Source organism: Emys orbicularis, chromosome 13 (genome assembly GCF_028017835.1).
Source record: "Emys orbicularis isolate rEmyOrb1 chromosome 13, rEmyOrb1.hap1, whole genome shotgun sequence".
NCBI lineage: Eukaryota > Metazoa > Chordata > Testudines > Emydidae > Emys > Emys orbicularis.
Genome location: NC_088695.1, coordinates 28,369,768 through 28,390,511, shown reverse-complemented (window position 1 = coordinate 28,390,511; position 20,744 = coordinate 28,369,768). Strand labels below are relative to the sequence as shown.

The following is a 20,744-nucleotide window of genomic DNA, read 5'->3' as shown; positions in this document are numbered from 1 at the left end:
GCTAAATCCAGAAGCGTCATGCTTCATGTGTGAACTTCACCGGGCAACAGGAAATGATGGTTCCTCGGGCGTCCCTTCCTGCAGCGGGATGGCCTGGGGGCTATAAGGCAGGGCTGGGACTCAGGAGATCGGGGCTTCATTCCTAGCTCTGCTACTACTCACGCTGCAACCTTGGGCGAGCCCCTGCATCGTTGTGCCTCAGTTTCCACATTGTTGTGCCTCAGTTTCCCCATACCACCCTACTTCACATGGGAGGGTAAATCCCAGCCCTTTGATCCCAGGTACTTATCCGGCCCCCATCACCAGAGCATCTGAGCGCCTCACAATCTTGTACTGCTTTGATCCTCCCAACCCTGCTGTGAGGTAGGGACATGCTATTATCCCCATTGGCTACATGGAAACTGAGGCACAGAGAGACAGGATGGCTGGGGCAGAGCAAGGAATTGAAGCCAGGTTTCCGGCTAGAATCCTAGCCCCTAGACCATCCCTTCCTCCGCGTGCTAGTTAGTCCTGGGATGAAGTGCAGGGCATTTCCCCGTTGCTCCCTAGTTCTCTCCAGCTGATGCTCAGGCAGGGCCTTACATATGCTAAATGCAGCTGTAGGTCCCAGTTTAACATGGCAGATGAATGAGGGAGGTAGCAGCAAGGCCACCCATGGGGTCAGACATTCATCTTCTCTCCGCAGAACACACTGCTGGGGGCTCGGGCTGTCAGAACAGGGCTGCCAGTGAAGACAGATGCACTTTCCCTGGACGGGGGGTGTATTTCTTAATCACTCTATGAAGGGTAATAGACGCATCAGGGAAATGCACCATGTTTCTGTACAGATCCGCAGCCAGGGGTCAGGAACGCCGTGCGTTAGAGAGGAGCCAAGGTTGCAGAGTCTGCTCTGAACTTTCCCTGGACCGTGGCATTGGGATCGGGGCAGCAGGGGGTCAGGGGAAGCCCAGCTTTGCTGGGAAGGAAGCTCCCTGCGCACACTTCTCAGAAAGCTCAATCTCACTGCAAGGTGACCCACCGCTAAACAAAGAGCACTTGCCGGGCATATCTATTTATTGAGCTTTAACAAACCTGCCCTCTGGCTATCGATCTACAACATGTGGCGAAACCGCAGCAGAGGGCTGATCGTTAAAAACCTATTCGTTCCCAGCCATATAATAACCGTCCAATTAAATCCAGATTAAATGTGGACTTGCCTGGGAATGTAAAGCAAAGCAGCACCCTCGGCACGCCCTGTGCAAGTCCACGCTACTGCATTCAAGCAACCAGGGGCGGCTCTAGGCACCAGCAAAGCAAGCACGTGCTTGGGGCAGCCCATTTGCAGGGGCGGCAGGGATCCAGCATGGGAGCTGAGAACCAACAGGGGGCCCTGGGAGCTGTAGTTCCTTGGTTAGCTCCCTGCCTATAGAGCCAGCCCTGGAGCAGGGAAAGAACTACATTTCCCAGCATTCCCTTAGCCACTACCAACGGGAAAGAGGGGGAGGGAGTGAGGAAGCTGAGACCTCATGCTGTAGCCTGCTGTGAATGGAGAGCTGCGCTGTGAGTAGGGATTCCATATTTTAACATTCAAAAAATAGGACACTCCACGGGGAGGGAGGGTAGCCCCACCCTGCCCCCATCCACTCCCTCCGACTGCCCCCCACAGAAACCCCAACCCATCCAACCCCCCTGCTCCCTGTCCCCTGATCACCCCCTCCCGGGACCCCTGCCCCAACTGCCCCCCAGGACCCCACCCCCTATCTAAGCCCCACTGGTCCTTGTACCCAACTTCCCCCTTCCTGAGACCCCACCCCCTACCTGTCTCCTGACAAACCCCTGGGACTCCCATGCCTATCCAACTGCTGCCTGTCCCCTAACTGCCCCCCCAACCCCTGACCCATCTAACCCCCCCTTCTCCCTGCCCCTGACTGCCCCCCCGAACCTCCGCCCCATCCAACCCCCCCTGCTCCCTGTCCCTTGACTGCCCCCCCCGGAACCCCCTACCCCTTCTCCAACCCCCCCAACCCCCTTACCGTGCCACTCAGACCAGCGTGTCTGGCTCCGCGCAGCGCCAGACACGCTGCTGCATACATGCTGCCGTGCTCCCCTGCGGAGCCACAGGCTCCCCCCCCCCCCCTCCCCCAGCACCTGCCTTCCAGATTTGAACACCTCAAAATTCAGGAGTGCTCAAGCTCAGTTTGGGCAGCTGTTACTTGGTTTCTCCCAAATCAAATGTACTGATCCACTGTAACTTGCTGTAGAAAAAGTAGGATAAAATTGAGCAAGAAATGCTTCTCAGTGGTTATTAGGACTGGAATTGCTATTTTCAACAGCCATTGCCTTTTGTTTGTTTGTTTAAAAGGAAGACAGTGATATTGCATTGGCAAATTTCCCATAGAAAAAAAGAGTGGAACAAAAGAATAATAAAGGCACCTCAACTTTTCCTCATTTATGTAGGACAGTCTTATAATATGCATCCAGATATCCTCCAATCACACAAGCTGAAAATTGTTCCACTTTACTGCAGTTCTGTAACCATATGGGAACCAATCCTGTCTGTGTTCTGTGCACATGCAAAATTCCTGCTGAATGACCTGCCGTGGGAGCGAGTTACCAGTGACCCAGGGCTGCGGCGGAAGGAGGGTGCAGGTGTGGGGGGGGGTGAGCCCAGGGCTAGGGCGGCAGCAGGGGGTGTGTGTGGGAGAGCCCGGGGCTGGGGCGGCAGGGGGGTGCGGGTCAGGGGGTGAGAGCCCAGGGCTGGGGAGGCAGGGGGGTGCGGGTGGTGGGGGAGAGCCCAGGGCTGGGGCGGCAGGGGGGTGCGGCGAGGAGCCCAGGGCTGGGACCGGGGGCAGCCAAAAAATTTTTTGCTTGGGGCGGCAAAAAACCTAGAGCCGGCCCTGCAAGCAACCAGGACTTTCCCACAAAGACTATAGTGGATTCATTTACGCCAGGCATTTAGGGGCCTAATCCTGTGGGCTGCTCAGTGCAGGCAGCTCCCTGCAGCCACAGGGAGCCGTTACCAGGCACAATGCAAGATTGGGCCCTTCACTACTCCTGCTTTTCTTTTTGCTCCATTTTTAGGGGTTGTAACGCTTGTTCCCACCAAGGCGCTTTGCTGCTGGATTGTTTGCAAGCACTGCCCTGCTAGCAGGAGCGCGCTGAGCCTGTGGGAATCTAAAAAAGCCAACTCTGAGACCTCGCAACTCCAACCCACGCCTGGCCCAGAGGGCACATGGCTACAGTGCAGTTCTGCTGGGCAGGGGGCAATGTGGGGTCCTGTGTCCAGTCTCTCTCAGTGACTGCAGCAAATGGGCCCTTTTGGATGCGATTTGTATTATGGCAACGTCTGGAGGCCTCCATCGAGATCAGGGCCCCACTGCGCTAGGCACTGCACATACACAGAGCGAGACATTCCCGGCCCCAGAGAGCTCCCAAACCACACACACGCAAGAGCAGGCCTGCTGGGTAAGAAGGCACCATTGTTCCAGGCACCCTTCATAAGAACAGCCATACTGGGTCAGACCAAAGGTCCATCTAGCCCAGTATCCTGTCTTCCAACAGTGGCCAATGCCAGGTGCCCCAGAGGGAATGAACAGAACAGGTAATCATCCGGTAATCATCCATCCCGTCACCCATTCCCAGCTTCTGGCAAACAGAGGCTAGGGACACCATCCCTGCCCATCCTGGCTCATAGCCATTGATGGACCTATCCTCCATGAATTTATCTAGTTCTTTTTTTAACCCTGTTATAGTCTTGGCCTTCACAATATCCTCTGGCAAGGAGTTCCACAGGTTGACTGTGCGTTGTGTGAAAAAATATTTCCGTTTGTTTTAAATCTGCTTCCTATTAATTTCATTTCCCAGTCTGATTAATCTCTCCTCATATGGCAGCCGTTCCATACCCCTAATAATTTTTGTTGCCCTTTTCTGAACCTTTTCCAATTCCATTGGCCCCATGCCCAGGGCCCCGCGCCCAGCCCCACAGCTGGGACTCTGCTCTTGGCCCCGCACATGGGGTCCTGGCTGCCAGCCCCTGCCTGGGCTTCCACTCCTGGCCTCACGCCTGCCCCCAGCTGTGGCTTTGGCCCCCTTACCCTTGTCCGGGTCCCCCCCTTCCGGAGACACAGCCCTGCTCCCAGCCTGGGGGGGAAGGGGACGGACAGGGGGAAGTGGCTGGCTTTCAGCACCCCCACTACTAAAAATGTTCCAGCACCACTGGACGATGGAGAGTCATTGGGCCAGTGACAGGGAGGGAGAACAGCTCTCTAGCCTAGTGGTTAGCTAGGGCACTCACCCTGCATGCGGGAGACCCAAGTTCCAGGCCCTGCTCCCATGAGTAGGAAATTATTTAACCACAGTGGAACAGCTCCAAGGGGGACTGAGAAAGCCCAATTCCAGAATATCCCACAGCTCAGAGGTTTGAGCACCAACTTACAACGTGGGAGACCCCTGCCTCAAAGGACAGAGGGGAGAACTGAAGCAGGGTCCCACATCCTAACCACCAGGGTAAAGGTTAAGGGAGGCACCTCCTCCTCCTCCCCTACCCTTTGTTCGCTTTTGTCAAAAGGCCTGAAAGTCAGAATGAGACGTTTCATTTTGATGCTACCCAAATGCTCTGATTGGAATTTTGTTTTTCAACCTTTGATTTTTCCCAATTTTCCCAAAGTGCCAGCAAACCATCATTCGCCCGGCCCTAGTCCCCCGTGCCAGTTTCTCCAGGCTTTAGTCAGCGCAGGGGCGGGGAAGGAGTGCCACGTCCCCTATTCGCCAGCAGAACTGTCCGTCTAGCACCTTTCACCAGCACTGAACTTATACACAAATCATCGACAAGAACAAAATGCAGAGTGCGGTTTTATGCACGCAGCGCCACAGTGCCTCTGGGTTACCTTAAGAGTTGGCAATACAGGCCAGATTCAGAACTTGCTGCCCACAGGGTGTCAATCCAGAGGAACTGCCCCAACTCAAGAGGAGTTACTCCGGATTTGCACCTGGCCTCTCGGAGATCAGAACCTGGCCCCGGGTGAGCAGCTGTACAAAAAGAGGATTTGAAGAACAGAGGCGCTGTTCCAGTAGGAGTGTTATCAAGAAGTGACCTGCTAATGTACTTACCTCTGAAACAGAAAAGTAAGAAAAAAATAGAATGGTTTTTCCTAAGGCAAAGCCCTGGGGAAATCTTACATAACTGCCTTCTTAAGACTCGCTCAAGCATGCTTTCCTGCAGGTCCCCCCTTAATGGAGCCAGTTTGGATACCGGATGAGTTTTTGTCACTAATGGACTTCTCAAAAGCGAGAGCGAGCCATTGCCACTGGCTTTGGCTGTACGCAGGTTACTGCGTTCCAGCAGCCGAGCTCTGCACACCACCCATGCCTCACGCTATTCATTCCCATCTTTCCTGGAGATCCCTGCCTTTGGGAGGGGTGCTGGTGACCAAGCAGGAAAGTCCAGCATGGCGAGGTGCCCTGCCATTAGCCAGCTATATCGCATCAGAGTCTCTTCCCCAGGGGCTGTTTAGGGCCTTTAGCTCCTGCTGCCTTAACGACAGATGGAGACATGCTATCGGTCTGGATCTCCCTGAAATTCCACCTCCCCTCCAGGTGCAAGATCCTCCCCTAGCCTGTGGCTCACAAACAGCAATGAGGATTTGATGGGGAAGCCTGGGCTCAGGTTGCTGCCTTGGGGGCCATATTCACAGAAGGGCTCTGCTCCCAAGGGCTGCATGTTCAAGCAGCTCAGCTCCCGGCAGCGCTTTGGAAAACCTGGCCCCTCATTTTGGTGCTTAGTCGGGAGCGGGTCCTTCTGAAAGTTCTGGCCTGCGTCCCGCTGCACGGCAAGGATCCAGAGTCGAGTCCAGGGTGCCCAAAGCCCTACAACAGGCAGGGAGCAGGGAGGGAACAGAGGTTCGCTGTGCAGCGCTTAGGAGTGGCTCGGTGAAACAGAAACAGCCTGGCACCGCTGTCTGAAATGCTCGTAGACGTCTATCTCAGTGTTGTACAGGGGGGAGCCTTTCATCGGGAGCCCTGGGCTCATTCCCTGCCAGAACAACACAAGTGCAGATGCAATGAGGAGGGAGGGCTGATCTGAGTCGCCGTTTGCCCACGTGGTGGACAATTGGTGTTTCCCGCTCCAGACAGAGCCAGGGCTGGCGTAGCTGTGTGGGACCCAGGCCTGGAGCAAGACCCAGCAGGTCAGGATGGGGGCCTGCTAGCAGAGGAGCACGGGAGCTTGGGACTGCACGGTTTGCATACTGGGGGAGCAGAGAGTCCCATGCTAGGCTGGGCTCCAGCCAGTGCTGTCTGCCCTTCCCAATCACTGAATTCCCTCCCCCATTAATGACATCAGTCGGACAAATGGCTGATGCTCCCCAGCTCCTGGGGAGTGGGCGGATACAGACCAAGGCTCCCCCCGCATGGCCAGGGCAGGATCGGTGCCAGCTCGTTGGGGTAACACCTGTTGAAGCTACCGAGATGGGCAGCTACATTTAACCCTTTCACAGCTGGCCTGCAGCCACCCCATGGAAATCAACAGCAGCTTGGAAATCACCCGGCGCTCCACTCGGCAGCACACCAGTGCCTGGCACCCGAGCACCTGGCAGCATTCAAAGGGTTAAGAAGACATGTCCCTTCCAGAGCCTGACCCCTGTCCAGATGAGCACAGGCACCCTCTCTCTGCTTCCCTGTTTGGCGCAAGCCAGTGCCGCGCATGGCGTGTTTCACCCGTGAGCGCTGGCTGGTTCCTCTGACCCCCGATATAGTCTCGTGAAGAAGGGCCATGCAAGTCACTGGCGCGGCCTGAGGCTGCTAAGAGCGCAGCTTGCCAGAGGCACAGGTCTTCCAAGCTGAACGCAGCGACCCTGCACAACTAAGGGCGTTGTCGCCACTTCCTTGTGCTGACCCAGCTGGGACTGTGCAGATGCAGGAGGACACGGTGGCCCTGCCGTGATCCTCTAGCGTCCGGATCAGCCTGTTCAAACTCCGGGCAAGGCCCTGGCAGCCCTCCGGAAAGCGGCACCTCGCTGCAGCCAGAGAACAGTCTGCTGAGGGGCTGGGGAATGCCTCAAGAATCCCCACCAGTAGGAGGCAGAGTGACCCCCATGCAGGGCGTGAGCCAAGCCCCATGCAGGAGCTGGGGAGGGGAGGGGTCACCTTCCTCTGCAGCAGCCGCTGTTGGCACCCAGATCTGAGAGCTCAGCGCCCTGCTGCAGGGTGGCAAAGCCAGTGCCCCATAGACTGCAGGGCACAACAGAGCTAAGGCTGTGCCCCCTGGCCATGGAGCCCCTCGGTGGTGGGCTGTGCCCTGCCCCCGACTCGGTACAGCCCTGGTGTGTGTCCCACATCAGTCCCGCGCACCCAGTGGAATGGGGAGCGGCTATGTGAGCCCCTCAGCAGGTACCCTGGGCCAGGTGTACCCCTATGCCAGTGCCCAGCCATGGGGAGGCGGAGAATGCCCCCCACTCAGGGCTGCCAAGGGCCAGTTCAGCTCCCAGCAGGGCAGCCTGGTTCCTAAGGGCCTTGGGGCAGACAGGAAATAACCAGGGTGATGGGGCATCCCCTGGCCATGCCTCTTTCTGCCCTTGTCCCACCCCCTACCCGGCAACTTCTGTGTGGGGTGGAGCCAGGAGAGGCAGCCCCCATCAGAGGCCCCCTACACCAGGGGTGTTCTCCAGCCTGTGAGCCACCCTAGCCCGCACAAAGGAGCCAGAGGGTACCCATGACTGGGCCCTTCACCGCTGGTCAATAGCATGATCAGGAGGCGCAGTTCCCACCCCCTCGGTTAAGGGTAAATCCCAGTGCCCACACCAAGCTGGGGTGCACAGGGGTGCAGAATCGGGGGCAGGAGGAAGGCATCCCCCAACACTGCTCCATGGGGACCTTGCACCTGGACCCTTCGGGGGGGGAGGATCTGCTAGGGCCCTGAGAGCCCTGCTGCCTGGCACACGGGGACTGCACAGACTACCCAGCTCCTGCCCCCCATGCCACCAGTTTCATGCCCAACGCAGGGCACTGCAGGGGCCATCTCAAGGGAAGGCGGGGGAGGGGGTGCCTCCTGATCCGAGCTCCTCCTCTCCCTGCAGGAATGCAGGCAGCTTGGCAGCTCTAACAGGACCCGTGCCCAGCTCATCCTTGTCTGAAGTTCTTCCCTGGATCTGGGTGGGGTTGGCATAAGCAGCCTCTCTGGCCTTTCCTGAAACCTGGCGAGACAACCCCCCTGCCTGCAGCGCCTATCAAGTGAGCAGTTAGACTCCCCAGCCCACGCCTTCCCACTCCAGAGAGGTCTGATCACCGGGGCACTCCCTGTTCTGAGCTATGGGCCGTGACCTCCATGGACCCTGCTGTGGGGCGAGGAAGGCATTTCCTCTGTCTGGAGGTGAGTGGTTTCCTTGTGCAGGGCATGCCACCACACCGGTTCTTTAATCACCTCAACCGCAACAGACGGATAGACAGCCAGGAGGTGCAAAGAAAACAATAATCTCCTCCATCCCTGCGGGGCTTCCCATCCCCAGGGACCCTGAAGTAGCCCCAAGTGCTATGCAGATTATTCAGACCGGGGTCACCTTCCTGCCCCCACACACTCAAATGCAGCCAGCTCTGGGGTGCTGCATGTCATGTCAGGTGTTTAACAGCCACATGGCAACACTGCTGAGTGGATTAAAGGCAGGAAGTGAATAATACCACATCCAACTTGATCCACACAGGGGGGATATGGAGGCACCCCCCAAACCAGAATGGATTTGATTTAAATCACTAGTCAGAAGACTCGATTTAATCATGGATTTCTACATAAACGTGCATTCTCGTTGGTTGTTATAACCTTAATACATATTGTTCCCAACTCAGAGATAGATGAAGATTTAATTTTTAGAAGGTACACACTATACATTTTTAAACAGTGATTTATTTTTAAAACTTTTCAGATGAGTTTTACAGCTATATCAGAAAATGAATGATTGTTTGGTGATTTCATTTACCAAAGGTAATTGAAGCAAATATTTATGAAGTCATTGGGAGGTGAACTATCTCCAATTCAACAGGTTAATCATTAATATTTGGAGGATTTTCTTGCCATGCTGTATTAGGAGGAGAACATCACCAGACAGACATTTAAATTGTTTTATTTAACTAAAACAACGTTAAGTATTTTGGATTTTTTTCTTCAACAGCAAACATATAATATTTTAATAAAAAAAGCATATGTCCCTCGCTTCTCACATTTATCTCCAGATCTATTCCGCCCCCAACAATCTTCTATTCATTGAACTTTTTAAAATTGCACTTTTATAGAGAGGTAAGGGGTTGACTCTGTGTACACAAATTTGCAGAGGGACAATAGAGTTGAGGTCTGTTATTTCTCACCTCTATATATTATTTATTTAAAACATTTTTGCTGTTAACAAGCATGTTACCTCTGGAGACACAAATCCACAGTTTGAGAACTGCAAAACTAAGCATCTCTGATCAGGGCCGGCTCCAGGCACCAGCCTGGCAAGCAGGTGCTTGGGGCGGCCGCTCCGGAGAGGGGCGGCAGGTCCAGCTATTCGGCGGCAATTCGGCGGACGGTCCCTCACTCCCGCTTGGAGCAGAGGACCTCCCGCCGAATTGCCGCCGCAGATCGCGATCGCGGCTTTTTTTTATTTTTTTTTTTTGGCTGCTTAGGGCGGCCAAAACCCTGGAGCCGGCCCTGTCTCTGATGGTATCTTCTAGACTGAGCACTGAGTCCCATTGGGTAGATAGAAAGATTAACCTAAATAATCTATACAGAAGCCCCTGGAACCCCATAAGATTGGGTCCCTAATCCATGAAATATTGGAACTCATTTACAAAACTTTTCTTCAACATTACATGAATATATTGTCTCATACTATAGAATTAGAATTTATAATCCCTATTCCATGATGAGATAGGTTTTTTCCTCAAAAAGCATTTTATCAAAAAAATCTGATTTCAATCAAAAAAATCATTGATTTTTATCCACTCTGCCCCAAACTGAAGCACGTGTCAATTTGGACACATATGTCAAAATCCATACTATGTGATGTCACCGTTTTATGATCAGAAAAGCGACTAGGTAAAAATGTCCCCACCCCCTTACTCTGCTGATCCACTCGGCGCAGCTGCCAATCCCAGTGGCTAGAGACCGCGTCACCACCTGGGAGCCCTGCAGAGCCAGCACTGCTGTGAGGGGCCAGCTTGGGTCTAGTCCCTCTTGTGACGCATCTGCAGGATTGCTAGCCACGTTCGGGCTGCAGGCTAAGGTCAGGCCTCCGTATGCCTGTGACACCCCTCAGAAGGTAACCCCGGAGCCACTGGAGAGGGTAACGGGACATACCACCAAGCTTTGCTACCCCCGGGACAGTGGCCAGATTCGCCAGAGGAAGGAGCAACAATCCCCACAATGGACAATTCTGTACTAACCTGTCTCTTCCTGGCCCCAGTCTGTCAGGGACTGGCCTCTCCCCGGAGCTAGCAGGGTTCATATGCCTGTAATATTTTTACCCTTTGTAATTTCACTGCAGATGTTCTTACTCTCCATATAAATAGCTACTCCTTTTTTAATCCCATCCAAGTCGTTGTCCTCAGTGAGCTCTTGTGGGAGTGAGTTCCACAGGACAATTGGGCACTATGGAAAAGTGTTTATTGTTTTATTTGAACATCCCCTTGTTCTTATCACACAAGAAAGGATAAACAGGAGCAAGTGATCTCCCTTCTCCATGCCATTCGCTATTCTGTATAGCTGTATTACCTCCCCTCTGAGTCATCTACTATCTAACATCAACAGGCCCAATCTTTCCCAATTCTTTTTATACTGAAAACGGTTAAAGGTTTGGAGAGACTTCACACCTGACTCTGATCTCTGTCTGTTTCTCCTATCTGCTCTTTGAGATGACCAGAACAGAACACTGTACCCCAGGTGAAGGTGAACTACAGATATAATAGATATTGATAACATCTTCTGTATTATTCTCAGTCCCATTCCTTATACATCCTAACAATCTGTTTTATTTACCGCTGCTGCCCACTGAGCAGACGTCTTTACTGAGCCGCTTACAGAGACTCCCACCTCTTTTCCCTCAGCGGTTGAAGCTAGTTTAGAAATGCTCAGGGTGTCTGGGTAGTTCAAATCATTCCTTCCTGGCTGCTTTACCTCACATTGTCTCCAACAGGCAGCGAATGTTATCTGCCACCAAACTGATCAGTCCCCTGGTTTTGTCCGGTCCCTCTGAACTTCCTCACAGTCTCCTCTAGTCTTGACTGCTCCACTAGGGTTACCATACGTCCGGATTTTCCCAGACATGTCCGGCTTTTTAGTCCTCAAATCCCCGTCCGGGAGGAATTTCCAAAAAGCCGAACATGTCCGGGAAAATAGGGAGGCATGGTAAGGGGACCGTCTCCTCCCCGGGGTTCAACTTTCCCGGCTCCCGCCGCTTTCCCCAGCGCAGCAGCAGCCAGAGCCTGGGAGGAGGCGGCTGCGAGCTGGGATGCCGCCGGCTGGAGCCGCTTGGCCGGGGCCGGGCCGGAGCCGCTCGGCCGGGGCCGGTGGGGCTGGGGGTGCGCGGCCGCTGGCCGGGGCTGGCCCGGAGCAACTCGGCCGGGGCCGGGGCCCGAGCCGAGCCGGAGCCACTGGGACCGGGGCTGGGGCTGGAGGTGCTCGGCCAGCGCCGCTCAGCCAGGGCTGGGCTGGAGCTGCTCAGCCAGGACGGTGGGGCCGGAGGTGCTCGGCCTCTGGCCGGAACCGGGGCCCGAGCCGAGCTGGGCCGGAGCAACCGGGGCTGGGGGTGCTCGGCCAGCGCCGCTCGGCCAGTGGTGCTCGGCCAGGGCCGGGGCCGGGCCGGAGCAGCTTGGCCGGGGCCGGTGGGGCCGGGGGTGCTCGGCCGCTGGCCGGCGGCCGGAACCGGGGCCCGAGCCGAGCCAGAGCAACCGGGGCTGGGGGTGCTCGGCCGGCGCCCCAGGGCCCGAGCCTCTTTGTCAGCCGCCGGAGGGAGCCGCTCGGCCGGGGGGGCCGGGTCTTCTCGCGCCGCCCCCCCCCCAGCCCCAGCTTACCTGCTGCCTGCCTGTTTCAGGCTTCCCGCGAACATTTGATTCGCAGGAAGCAGGGGAGGGGGAGGCGCAGGGGGCGGAGCATTCAGGGGAGGGGGCGGAGTTGGGGCGGGGACTTTGGGGAAGGGGCGGGGCCGGGGAAGGGAAGGGGCGGGGTTGGGGCGGGGCCTGGGCCCCTTGGAGTGTCCTCTTTTTCAGGGGCTCCAATGTGGTAACCCTAAGCTCCACCACACTTCCCCACTCCCACGAAGGACAGCAGGACCAAAATACATTAACCAAAGCAAAGGACACTGCCTGTTCCTTGAGGGCACCCAGACCACCAGACAGAACTCCGGGTTTGACAGGAGTAACCCAGGCTCACTCAGTCACGCCAGAGAGCAGAACCTGGGCTCCAAGGGGTGCAGCCCAGCAGCTGAATGGGCCGCTCCCGAAGGACCTGATTTGGGAACCGGAAGTGGCCACACAATCAGCCAGCCAGCGAGGGATCTCCAGCACCTGTCTCCATTCCGAGACGTACGTTTGTGAGTTTGAATAACCGGCTGCATCCCTTTGGGGGCAACGTTCTGGTTTAGCTGCATTGGTTTTTTTGAAGAAGAAAGGTGTAGCCACACCCACTGGGCTCACCGGGCGTCACCTGCCGGCTGGGACACTCTTCTTGCAGCTGGTCATTAGTGGATCAACTATAGTTACTCCTTGAAACAACTCCCGGGTGCTACATAAGGGCAACTTTTTCAAAATTGCCAGAGTGGTTTAGGTGCCACAGTCCCATTGGCTGATGTGATGTAGGCTCCCAAGTCACTTAGGCCCTTTTGAAAACATCGCCCCAAGTCGCGCAGCGCATCCCCCCTTGTGTGCTCTACAATGAGCTGGTCCAAGAGCCAATCACGTAAAGGGGAGAGAAACGACCTCTCTGGCTGCTGTCCTGTTAGGACTCGTGACGGGTTATACGCAGGTGGCTCACACGTCGCTTTAGTGGCCTCTTTGAGCTCCCTCAACATTGTGCAATGAAGGATGTTGTCATGACATGGAAGCCAGCAGTACTACGCCCTCAGATGTCTGCACCCGGTGACTCAGGGCACTGGCCGGACAGGTTTGAGCAGGGGGCCTCCCCACTTGGAAATGTTCCCTTGTTGGATCCTCAGGAGTATCACTGCCCCCAACTCCGGCACCTCATCTGTCCTCCCTGTAGAGTTCACAGCCCGGTACTCACTATCCCACAGGGTCAGTCATTGCCCCATGGCAGTGAGGTGCCCTCCCATTCCCAGGCTTCCAAGCACATCACGTTATTCTTAGTAATATTACAGTAACGCCTGGAAACCCCAACTGAGACCAGAGCCCCCTGTGTGAGGTGCTGGCCGTACATCCGTTGCCCTGAATTGCCTACAGCTGCTCTTTAGCCTCTGGGAGTTGAGTACTCAACTTCCAGTGGGATTTGGGCACAAGGCTCCTTTGCAAATCCCAGCCCTGCAGCTTTTATTACGTAACTCCATAGTCTGACACTGTGCTATGTCCCACCCCTGGGATCTCTCCCAGCCTCTGCTCCGGCTCAGCTGTATTTTCAGCCCCTTCCTTTTCTCAATGCAGAGGTTACGGGCTTACGGCCTGAGAAGGCCCTAAGAGTACAACACTCGACCCTGCTTAAAGCCACCTTCCCTCCAGTAACACTGCGGCTGTTAGGGGGAGTGTTAATGTTCCTCTGCCCACTGAGTTAGAGGCCTGAATTGTGAGTGTGTGTGAGGGGTCCCCTTGGCTGGCTGCTAAGAAAGGATGTCAGAAAGCATTAAAAGAAAGGCCAGTGACCGCAGCACGAGGCTGGAAACGCTACAGTGCCCACAGGAGGGGAGCAGAAAAGCATCGGAGAAAGAAACATGAGATGAGCGGTCTCGGAACAGGCCAGTTCAGCCCGGCCGGCCTTTTCAACAAGCTGCCAGGATGAGCCCATTAAGGGAGAAAAGCATTCAGTGCCGTACGTTCATCCAGCCGGCGGCAAGGAGCGACCGGGGCTCCCACGTGTTGCAGGAATTCCCAGGGCTTCTGCTAGGGCAAGGAACCCGGCATCTGCAAGGAAACGTTTGCCGTCCATTTGTGCAAGCTGCACAGGAGAGCCGAGCGGGAAAGACAGCCGCGAGTCTGCGGGGATACCTCCGTCTGCATGATTTATCTTCCTGGGAAAGCACCGTTCCCCACACAGCCTCTGGCTCCCAGAGAGCCAGTTACCCAATGTCCTAGCTGGAGGCATGACTTAGACAAGTGACTTGGTCACAGAGACTCAGGATCAGAGCATGGCTTTGTTCCAACTGCTCCACAGCAGCATTTCTGGCTGGTGCCGCCCGATTCCTTGCCAGCTGTGTGGGGGATATTCCAGCCGGGGATGAACCCAAGGTAGGAGGGGGCCGAGCAACTATTTAAGGGGCTTCCAAGGGAAATTTAAAAAAAAATAAAAAGCTGAGCAGCCTAATGCAGGCTGGGGAAGTTACACAAGTGCTGTAAATTGCTAGCACTGTTAATTGCTGGGAGAAGCTATTCCGAAGCCTTCAGTCTGATCCTTTATATCCGAGCAAGCACCTCCGGGGGCTGAGCTACATCGCTCAGCAAAGAGAGCCCAGGTGTGGGAGGGAGCTCGAACCGGGGATGCGGCTGTGCAAAAACAGCAGAAGGCTTGCGATGGAGAGAGGGATGGGACTGGGGAGGGGCCAGAGCTCAGCAGAGCCACATTGGCAAGGCAGCGGGGTTGGCAAGGTTGGAAGGGGTGGTTCTTTTGTTACAATTCATCCTGCCCTCTAAAATCCTGCCGCACGGACAGCCAGGAGCAAAGGGACGCCACAGCCCAGCTATGTCTACAGTGCAATAAAAACCCACAGCACTGGATCTCAGAGCCTGGTCAGCTGCCTTGGACCCGCAGGGCTCGGGCTGCAGGGCTACAAATGGCAGTGTAGACACCTCCCGCCTCGCGGGGCCTCAGAGTCCAGGCTCCAGACGGAGCCCAAACATCTCCACAGCCATTTTTAGCCCCGCTGCCCAGGCTCTGAGACTCAGCTGACCCGGACCAGCTGTGGCCGCGCACTGGGTCTTTTATTGCAGTGTAGCCGTACCCATTGTGTCAGAAACCGGGGCCTGCAGAGCCAGTCTCTGGGCAACTTAACGAGCATAGCTGGGCTGTAGCAGGCTGCCTAACTAGGGTGACCAGACAGCAAGTGTGAAAAATCGGGACAGAGGGTGGGGGGTAATAGGAGCCTATATAAGAAAAAGCCCCAAATATCAGGACTGTCCCTATAAAATCGGGACATCTGGTCACCCTATGCCTGACTGGCTACAAAACCTGCTTGATTGGAAGAGGCAGGAGACCAGCTCTTAAGCCCAGCAGCAGCAGTTCAGCGACTCCTCGTTCACTCCCGGCTGCAACAACTTCTGTGCCTGCTTGTTCCCAGCTTTGCTCCCACTTTGTTCCAGTCCTGCTCCAATTCTACTCCTGCCCTGCAGCCTGCCTTGCCTCACGCCAGGTAACCTGGTCCTGGCCCTCAGCTCCAATTCCTGGCTTCTGACATCAGCTCTGACCGTGGACTCCCATTCCTGGGTCCTGCTCCAACCACCAGGCACATCCGCTCACGTCCCAGTCACTGACACATCGCAGAACTCACTCGGGCTGTTGCAGGAACTCCCCTGTGGAGCCTATTCAAGGTGGACCCGTGGCTCGGCCTCGCCCCTGCCCTGGGCTCTGCATGGCCAGCTCAGTTAGAACGTAGCTGGCTCTCTTCTGCGCGTTCCCAGGCGTGACTCCCGGAGGTAGGGTTACCAAGGGGCCTGCTGGGCATTCCGCTCAGAAGAGCTCACACAACCAGTTATCTGTGTGCCACACAACGGGGCTCATTGCTCCCTCCCAAGCTTCTAGCAGCCGCGAGGGAACCGGAGAAGGGGAGATTTTGCTGGCCAGGAATGTGAAATCGACTGGGACGCCGGGAGATGCTCTCAATGGGACTCTTCATTCTCTCGCTCTCACCCAGCTACTCACTGTGCTGTTTCCTAGAAACACAGCCTGAAGTTCACTGCCAGTTCACACTGCTACTGCACGTTATCACACCCAAATCCACCCTGCGGGCCAGATCTTGTATGCAGCTGGGGAGCAGAACGCCCCGGCTTTCACATCGGGGGCTTGAGGCGACTTTCCTAGGGTGGGAACGTTCTAATAGGCTGGTCATCGGCCGAGGTGCGTGGACATGGCAGAGTCCTGCCCAAGCAAAACCCTGGTTCCCAATCCCACCCATTGCTAGGCAAGTTTGGAGCCAGACCTCTGGGGCTCACGTTTGGCTCCAGTGTGCACCAGTGGGTCTATATTCAAATCAAGAGCTGAGAACTGCCCGGAGCGTGTCCCAGGACCTTTCAACAGGCTGCGCCTGTGTAGAAATCGGAAAAGTTGGTTAAGACACCAGAGAGCTGTCAGCATGGAGAGCGAGCTGGGCTCTGCCCTGCCATGCACGATAGCTACAATATTCCTTAGCCTTCCCGACCCCATTCCCAGCAGAGGCACGCAGGAACGGACGCAGGCGACTTGCTCAAGGTCACGGCCTGAGACAGCGGAAGGATTAGGAATGGAAGCTAGAACTCCTGCCTCCCAGCCTGCTGCTCTGACCATCAGCCATCTCCAGAGCACACAGCCAAATAAGGGGAGTGGGGGAATGTCATTTTTCCAAATAACGCTGGGCTCCTCTGCACACCAACGCTCTCCTGCTCTGCACAGGGTTTAATCCGTGCAACTTCCCACCCTGTGAGCCACGGCCCAGGAGTCACCATCACGCTGTACCACTGCCCGGGCCCGTGACATGGCTCAGAGGCAAGGAGCTGGCATTCTGGTGCAGCAGCACCGCCGTGGCGTCCTGATGCACCAACACAGCAGCCCAGCCTCCTGGGCCAAGTCTGTGCCGCAGACAAAACCAGGCCTGTGTCAGAGCACACTGCAGTCCAGCACTGCTCAGTGTTACCACTCACAGGCACAGCTGTCCCCAGCAGACCCAAACTCCAGCCAACAACCTGTAGAGCAACCTGTAGAGCTAGCTCGCAGCTCCTTAGGCTGGGTCAGGACAAAATGTCCTTATCACCCCTTCTTTGTAAAAATGCTGAATACTGATTAGAATTAGGGGCTGGTCTGCAAACGTTCAGCTTGGAAAGGGCTGCTCTGGACAGAGGAATTCGCTCCTTGCAAAATATTAGTGGGTGGAGATCAATGTGTCCATAAAGGCTCCACCTACAAAAATGCTCCAGCATTCCTGAGCCCGATCTGCAAGTTACAAAGCTCTGCTTGGGGTTTCTCCGTCGCCAGCTGTGTGGAGTGGGGCCTTTTCTAACTGGGGAAGCACAAAACAATTTCACATCTTTAGTCGTGGCTGCTGCGCAGGCACAGGAAGGAATGCGCATCTCAGTTAGCAACATAGCCTTTGCCCAAGCGATGGGTCGGACAACTGACTCTCCAAACTTGCTCTGGCTGCTGCTGACAGTGGCCAGTACCTGATGAGTCAGAGGATGAAAATGTCCCACGTGATGTGCCTGGGAGGGAAGTCCTTTGTGACTCCAACAATCATCAGATTATGGCCTGAAGTGCTTTAATTTAGGGCTCCCCCAACCTTCTCAATACATCTTTACAACCCCAACTGATGCAAGGGTTACATGCAACTCCATGGGGCAAAGGGAGCAGGATTACCACAGAGTGCAACCTCCAGCAGAGAGATCTTCAAATGAAAGGAGCTGTGGACTTGCATGAATAGATTGTGGGGCTCTGCAGCCTCCCATAAAACCTCCCAGCTCTTGCATATTCCCACGGGAGATCTTATTTTCCAGGGAGATTAAAAATTGGGAGGAAATTGACGCCACACGTAGATAACCATGGGGGGAGGGGGGGGGAGAGAAATTCAGAGTTAGGGCAGGGAGTTTTTTCCTCCCTCCCTCCCTGCCTAGGAATGCTGCTGTCTTGGGGGGGGGGGGGGGCTCTCATCCTCTCATCATTACACTTATTTACACAGGCAGGTTGTGCCCAACATTACAATAGCAGGATGCATGCTATAAAAGTTACAACAAACATTTGCCACCCATTGCCCCAGGCCCCCAGCCCAGCCTCTGCCTCCTCCACTCCCTGAGATGCCCTCTGGTGAAAGGCCCAGATTATAGATGTGCAGGGAAGGGGGAGATGGGACCCCACGCCACAAATCACAGTCCTGCCCCGAGGCAGCTCCCAGTCTGATTCCATATTCTTCTCTCACAGATCACGGGAGTGTCTGGAGTCTGCATCCCATTGCAGGGCTGAGCTAAAAATCCGCACCCAGTGGCAGCCAGCGCTGGCACAGGAGGCAGGGAAAAGGGCGCTTACTCCACTACCTAAGTGAGGGAAGCATGCAAGCTCCTCGGTGCTCTCAGTAAAGGGGTGAGTGGGTGGAAATGGGGTTATTACAATTCTTCTGCACCTCCCAAGAGACAGCTGCTCATTCTACCTACACTAGCACTAACTCAGCATGAGCAGCTGCCATCACAGCTGCCATGTGGGGAAGGAGCTGGGAAGCCTGGCAGGTCAAGCAGAGAACCCACTCCCAACGCCTCTGATTCTAGCCCGACACGTATGGGCAGGCTCGGTTGGACGGTCTTCTCACCACACTCAGCAATTACTTAATAAATATTCCATTTTCGTCTTCAACGTGCTTTACAAACACTAATCCCACTGATTAGCACTGGGGCTTCCAGGTGACACCCCAGCCACGGAGAGCACTCCCATGAAGTCTCATCCGACACCAGTGCCAAAGGAGAGACAGATGGTACATACTGCAGGAGCTGGGGTACTTGGGCACATGGGCATCAGGCCACAGGGCTAGACACGTTGCCCTCAGCTCTCTCCAATCTATGCACTGTTGTTCCCCAGAGGATCTCAATACACTACACAGGTGGTTCAGTGTCACTCCCTATTTTACAGATGGAAAAACGGAGGCTCAGGAGGATTGCAAGAGATCATATAGGGCCTGGCACTATTCACACAAATAAGGGCTCACAGGACCAGCTGTTCCACTCATGCCTAAACTCTGCAACTTTTTCCACCCAGGCACACACCTGTGCCAGCACATAACCCACTGAAGGCACTGGGGCTCCGCCACACAGGATCTGTCCACACAGAACAGGGTACAGGACTGGGGCCTCACTTATATCAGTGTATCTTCAGGGGAGTCACACAGTGTAGCCGACAGCAGGATCTGGCCCACAGACACAACTCATTCTCCTGCTAAGATAGCCTCTTGTCCACAGCATGCAGCCATCCCCCAGCCTCCTGGCCAGCTGCTTACCAGACTGAGCCCACCTCCTACCCTACAACCAAGCACAGCCGGCCCACCTCTAGCTCAGGAGGTCTTGGCACTGCCAAGCCTGAGGCTTAGGGTGACAGGGTACAGGGGTAGGTGGGGACACACCACTAATGCGACTCCTCAGTAAGGTAAATAAAGATAAAGAGAGGCGTAGAAGTACCAGCATCAGTCTGGCGCATAGGCTGGTCGGCTGGATGCCACTGCGCTGTGTGATTCTGATTGGCACTAGATTGGGAATGGAGTTAAGGTTAGCTCGGGGCAGCGTTAAGGTTAGCTTGGGGGCAGCGTTAAGGTTAGGGTTAGAGAGCCCTGCACCCACAACCCCTGCGCACTGGGCCATGGTTAGGCACCCACCCCAGTGAACCTGGCTAGGCGCCCCTTGCCCCAGCCCATGGGTGGGGGTCCAGATGCCCCATCCTACCTTGAACTCCACGGAGAGTTGTGGGGTGTAGTCCAGTGTCCAGAGCGCCCGGACCAGGGCTGCCAGCTGCTGGGTGACCTCTCCGGGCACGCCGCAGGCACGGTACTGCTCCAGGCCCAGGAACTCGGCCAGCAGGTCGGTGTTGCTCAGGCACTGCACCACAGCGTTCATGAAGCACGTGTTGCCGTGGTTCTTCAGCCCCTGCGCCCCGGGGGGCCGCCCCTCCGCCGCGCCCCCCGGGGGGCTCCAGGAGCGCCGCGCCTCCGGCCAGCCGCTGCCTCCCCCGACCTGCTCCTCAGGCTGGGCTGCCCCGGGGGGCCCGGCCGGCGGGGCGCCCGGTGGGCACCGGAACCCCCCCTCATCGTCCTCCGGCTCCGCGCCCCCCCGGCGGCTCCCCCCTCCCAAGTGCGACAAGGCGCTCAAAGTTTTCAGCAGGCGGCTGACCAGGCTGCCCAGGGCGCGCAGGGGTCTGCGCCGGGACCCCCGCCGCCGCCCGGGGGGCTCCGTGCCTCTGCCGGGCCGCTCCTTGGGGGGCTGCGGGCTGGCCCCTCTCCTGCTCCCCGCCTGCGGCCGGTCGCCCATCGCCTGGCCCCGCCGCTCCCCCGCCAGGCACCTGATTCACCTGCCTCCCCCTGCGCGCTGCGCTCCACGGCGCCGGCTGGGTGCCCGCGGGCCGGCCGAGCTGCCCCCGACAGGTGCCCCGCGGGCCGAGGGGATGCTGGGCATGCTGCCGGCCCCCCTCCCTGCTGGGCGCTGGGTCCCGGAGCCGCTGGCTCGGGGTGTGCGAAGGGGCAGCTCCTCCCCCTGCTGGAATCTGATTAGCCTGGTTTAGTTTGGAGGGGGGAGCGGCTTTTCGCAGGCGAGACGCTGCTGCTGCTGCTGGTGAAAAGCGGCATTGGCTGGAGCCTGCCCTGGAAATGTGTTTTGCCAGGGCTGGGCGTGGGGAGCCTGCCTGAGTCAGGTGTTTCCAAGAGGAAGTA

General features: G+C 56.3%; 1 protein-coding gene across 1 annotated transcript in view; it reads right to left on the bottom strand.

Annotated features, from left to right (window-relative positions):
* Positions 1–20,346, bottom strand: part of USP43 (ubiquitin specific peptidase 43) — a 177,669-nt gene extending 157,323 nt beyond the window's left edge. The window contains exon 1 of the mRNA XM_065415820.1: positions 19,765–20,346. Coding sequence (XP_065271892.1) covers positions 19,765–20,346 — 582 coding nt within the window. The remainder of the gene's footprint in view (positions 1–19,764) is intronic.
* Between the last annotated feature and the right edge of the window lie 398 nt (positions 20,347–20,744).